The 4,799-nt window shown below is 38.4% G+C and overlaps 1 protein-coding gene across 2 annotated transcripts; it reads left to right on the plus strand.

The window, feature by feature from the left end:
- Nucleotides 1-896: 896 nt before the first annotated feature.
- LOC125207334 (putative late blight resistance protein homolog R1C-3) lies at nt 897-4,531 on the plus strand. 2 transcript variants are annotated; one of them, XR_007173952.1, is made up of 2 exons: nt 897-3,655; nt 4,196-4,531. XR_007173952.1 is itself a non-coding variant. In XM_048106633.1 (2 exons), exons 1-2 carry the CDS (start codon nt 1,028-1,030, stop codon nt 4,304-4,306), a joined length of 1,245 nt encoding a protein of 414 aa, XP_047962590.1. In that variant the 5' UTR covers nt 897-1,027; the 3' UTR covers nt 4,307-4,531. The 2 variants fall into 2 exon arrangements, 1 of the variants encoding a protein (XP_047962590.1); XM_048106633.1 differs by having other exon boundaries at nt 897-2,161.
- Nucleotides 4,532-4,799: the final 268 nt, after the last annotated feature.

Consider the following 4,799-nt stretch of genomic DNA (forward strand, 5'->3'; position numbering starts at 1 on the left):
ATCTTATTTCTCTATACGCTTTGCATCAATTGCTTCAACTGCTTCTCAACCTAAAGAGCAAGCCAGCAGACATCCTCATAAGAGAAATAATGTTGCATTTGAACCACCTCAGCGATTTCAGCACGTAATGACTCAACTAGGAGGGAACAGAGGGAGTATTTCTTTAGTCAAAACCAAAAATGAGATTTGTTTTAGAGTACAATTGGAGCTAATTGTCTATTCTATTTTAGATTTTCGTGTACCATTGAAGATGGTCTTAATCTTAAAAGGAGAATCATTTGATAATTGATCATAGCCACCTTTCTTCAACCTAATTCAATCCTAGAATGATAATCATATGACAATTAGTCACAACCATAATCTCCTATTTACTACTACCTCCGTCCCCCAAAGCTTGACATAGTTTACCATTTCGGTCCGTCCCCAAAAACTTGACCCCATATTCCACTAACTCATTCCTACTCACATTTATTATAAAACTAATACTTTAAAAGTAGGACTCACATCCCACCAACTTTTTCAACACACTTTCCATTACATTCCTTAAAATCCGTGGCGGGTCAAACCGTGTCAAGCTTTGGGGGACGGAGGTAATATAAGACTATGAGTCGGTTGTAAATGTCTCACTAACTTAACAACTAACACTGAGCAAAATTAGTTAAATTTTCTACATACACTTTGCCGACAACAACAATCCTTTTGACTTTGACATATCATTTTCGCTTAACCAAAAAAGTCCTTCAACACCATCGACAAAATTCATAACGCGTAGCCCTACCAATCGTTTTAATGGTCCACCCCTAAATAAATGTGATGATTAGTACAATTTATAAACAATATCGCATCAGATTAATCGATACATGTGCACTGCTCTCTTTTTGATACGCAAAAAAAAAACAACCATTTTCATTTTCAACAATTGCATTCCACAAATTTTAAACACTTGATTCATTACACCACCGTTCAAATTCCGGCGCTTCCCCACCACTATCCACTGTTCCTTGATATTTCATATTTCAGCTGAGTGATGGCGGCTTATGCTGCAGCGGCTTCTATTAAGGCAACAATTCTGCGTATTCTGCGATCATCTCGCATTTCGTTCATTCCTTCCACTTCACTAATCCTAAAACAAGCGTACGATGAGATGGATACATTGCAGAGGCTTCTGCTAAAGTTAAACTACACCTGGTACAGCCATATTCGGACGGAGGTGAATGCTTTGGATGAACGAATCAAAGAGATTGTGTGGGGGTTCGAAGATATACTTGAATCCCACGTTGTAGACCAGATACTTCCACAACTCGAAAGCTCTGGAGCTTTCTTTGTAGATCTGCAGGATCTGCAACATAATGTTGCTATCTTCGTCAAGATAGTGAAGATGATGGAGGGTGCATACTTAACGGAAGTGGAGAATATGCCCGAAATTGAGGGCGAGCCTCTTTCTTCAAGAATTGATTATAGTGGAATCAACTCAAACATGGTTGGGTTATCAGAAGAATTTGAGCAAATCAGGGATTATCTTCTTACAGGAAGTGAAGGGAACTGCTTTGTGATTACTGGGATGCCGGGAGTTGGTAAGACCATGCTTGCTAAGAAAATATTTGACGATCCATTAATTCGTGGACATTTTGAGCTTCGAGCATGGGTCAAAGTAGGCAGACAATGTGCATCCACTGAAACATTGTGTTGCATTCTAGCTCAAGTGGATCCCAACCGTTACAAAAGCATGCTTACCCAAGGACAAGATGATGATGAAAAGAAATTAGTTGAACTCTTGAGAGAAACATTCAAGGAGAAGAAATGTCTAATTGTGTTGGATGATATGTGGGGCATACGCATGGGTCATACCTTCCCAAATGTCCAAATCTTGATTACTAGTAGAATAGTAATGTCTGATTATAAAATGCTTATACTACGGTTGTTGGATGAAGAAGAAAGTAAAGAATTGCTCGCTCAGAAAGTATATGGTGAAGAGGGATTCCCTCCTCAACTTAACAAGCTGGGAGAGAAGATTGCCGACAAATGTGAAGGTCTTCCTCTTCTGATAGTCAAGGTTGCAGAGTTCCTATCAAAAGCCGACAAGACCCCAAAGTACTGGACTGACGTAGTCGAAAAACAACATCATGAAGTCTTTGAGGATGCATTTAATCAAATAGCGAAGGTACTTTCGCCAACCTATGACTACTTACCTCAACATTTGAAAATGTTGTTTCTTTATTTGGGAGCCTACCGTCCATATAATGGTATCTTAATGTATGAACTAATTGGTCAATTGTCTGCTGAAGGATTTCTTGACCCGAATAGAGAACAAACTTATGAAACATTCCAACATCTCTTGCACAATCTCTTCTCTCAGCTTTCTATGTATAACCTTCTTCTTCTTCGGCCCGATGGGCTTTCCTCTTTGTGTCAATTTCATGGGATTCGCATGCATTGTTGTTGGCATCACTTCTGTAAGGAAGAAGCTAGTAAGATCAAGTTTTTTCATGTTTTACAAACTTGTAACGTTGATGATATAGATGGCCACCGACGGTTGAGTACCCATTGCAACACTTTATTTGGCTTCAAAGAAGTGTATGGTTCAATAAAAAGTGATTTTGCATCCACTCTACGTTCTCTCCTTTGTTTTGGTCCCGATCATCAATATCCAATCCCAATTGATGCCATGGGTTTCAAGTTGATCAGGGTACTAGATGCTCAAAGTGTCCGATTATACCATTTCCCAGTTGAAATTCTAAAACTAATTTGTCTGCATTATGTTACCCTATCTTGCAACGAGGAGCTCCCTGCTTCCATCTCCAACCTTTTTCTTCTCCAATTCTTGACTCTCAGTCGACATATGATGATTAAAAAACGTGGAGTTCATTCATATATGCCTATGGAAATCTGGGGCATGCAAGAGTTACAACATATTGAGGTCTCTGGAAGTGATCTACCAACTCCAAATTTTGATGCTACTTTAAACAAACTCACCAATCTTTTTGGTGTGAGTGCAAAGAGTTGCACCAAAGAAATTCTCAAAAGAATTCCTTATTTATTTAAATTAGGAATTCAGGCTGAGTTGAAGCCCTATGACGATGATGCTGATAGCAACCCGTTTAGTGGCTTGGGTTATATCTCCGAAGAACTCCAAAATCTGAAGCTGCTGAGGTGTCATTTAGTAAATCCTGATCTGAAGTATGAGTGTATGCTTTCTCTTTCAATGTTCCCGTCACGACTGGAACAGTTGGAGCTGAGTGGCTAAGGTTGTCCTTGGCAGCACATGAATGACATTGGTTCGCAACTGCCAAATCTTCTCTATCTCGTATTACAACACTATGCTTTTCGAGGCCCAAATTGGGATATAGATTCTGGTTGTTTTTTGAAACTTAGGACTCTTACAATTGAAGGCACTGATCTGGTGAGATGGAGACCTCAACCTGGAAGCTTCCCAGAGCTTAAATTCATAAGCATACGCTTCTGCTACAAATTACGACAACTTGATTGGATATGTACTGACCACTCCTTAGAAACAACCATTGAATTGATCGATTGCCATCCTTTAGCTTTCGCTTCTACCAATTTGACTAGATCGGAATCTGGTCATGTGAAAGTTAATCAAGGATTCTCTTTTTTGGATGAGAAGTCAATGCTAGACCTTCCACTTGGCTCACAGGTTAGCCCTTCTACTTTATTGAATTCGCACAACCCGAATCAATTCATTTCTTTCTTTACTAATTTCGAATATATCGCATGAAGCTATCCTAAATCATCCCTTGATATTAAGACTTGATGTGTTTTGTTACATTATACTTGTAGCTTGTGTGTTTAGTGTTGTTGGCTGATCCTTTCCCTACTAGCTATGACAGAGGTGTTTTGTCGGGTTGTTATGACTCCAACACTCAAACACAATACCAAAAACATCAATCATAGGCTTATATGCGATGGCTATTGAGATCAAACATGTATAATACTTTGAATGTCGGTATAATACGCTCACATCCTATATTCATTTGTCGATTTTCAGGCAACTGAGAGAGCAAAAGGGGTTTGACTTCACGTTATCCCTTAATTTCATTTGTTGTTGCCTGAATTTAAGGAACCTGAGTGTTGAATTATGTTTGTTAGTTGGATTTTGTGTGAAAATATTACTTGCTTTTAATTCCTAATTCAAGGATTTTAGCCTTTGTGTGTTATGCATGATTATGTATACTAGGTTATTGAAACGGACCACGATGAAACCGACTCGAGCGCCATGGCTCTCGACGGATCCACTGCACCACAGCCAGTCAGCACACGCAAGAGGCGCAGGATAACAAGGCCTTAAAGATATCTTGAATAGATTAAGGCAGCCAGTCATGTTTTTCATTATTTCCATATTTATTTCCCGAGTCTTTTAATAAATGTAATGAGACGAGCATTGTTATAAGCTCCTTTCTGGGTTTTCTTTGTCGGTTCTTTCCCAGATTGCAAAAGAGAGTCGAACCGCATAGGGTTATTAGATCTGTCTAATAATATGTAATTGCGTTTGATTACATTACATAATAAGATAAATCATTAGCAAAATCTCTATCCCTCTTTTCTCTATTTTTCTCCGCTTACTTCCCCATGATTCGATAACCTAAAGGTTAGTTTGGTTTCCTATTTCTGTAGAAAAATAATCATTATAAGCTTCAAACACAGTTATAAAATCTACACAAATCTTAATTTATCATATCAAGTCACGGCTTAGCGTCACAAATCAATTCAAAATATTAAGAATTAAATCCATTTATGCTCCTCTTCTCTATTTGTCGATAACTATAACAACAACTACATAG

Source organism: Salvia hispanica, chromosome 1 (assembly GCF_023119035.1).
Source record: "Salvia hispanica cultivar TCC Black 2014 chromosome 1, UniMelb_Shisp_WGS_1.0, whole genome shotgun sequence".
NCBI lineage: Eukaryota > Viridiplantae > Streptophyta > Magnoliopsida > Lamiales > Lamiaceae > Salvia > Salvia hispanica.

Bases quoted from the DNA above. Each gene is read 5' to 3' on its own strand.
- LOC125207334 (XM_048106633.1), top strand. From the start codon at position 1,028: ATGGCGGCTTATGCTGCAGCGGCTTCTATTAAGGCAACAATTCTGCGT. The intron at 2,162-4,195 runs GTACTTTCGCCA...TATGTATACTAG, and splicing joins CATTTAATCAAATAGCGAAG to GTTATTGAAACGGACCACGA.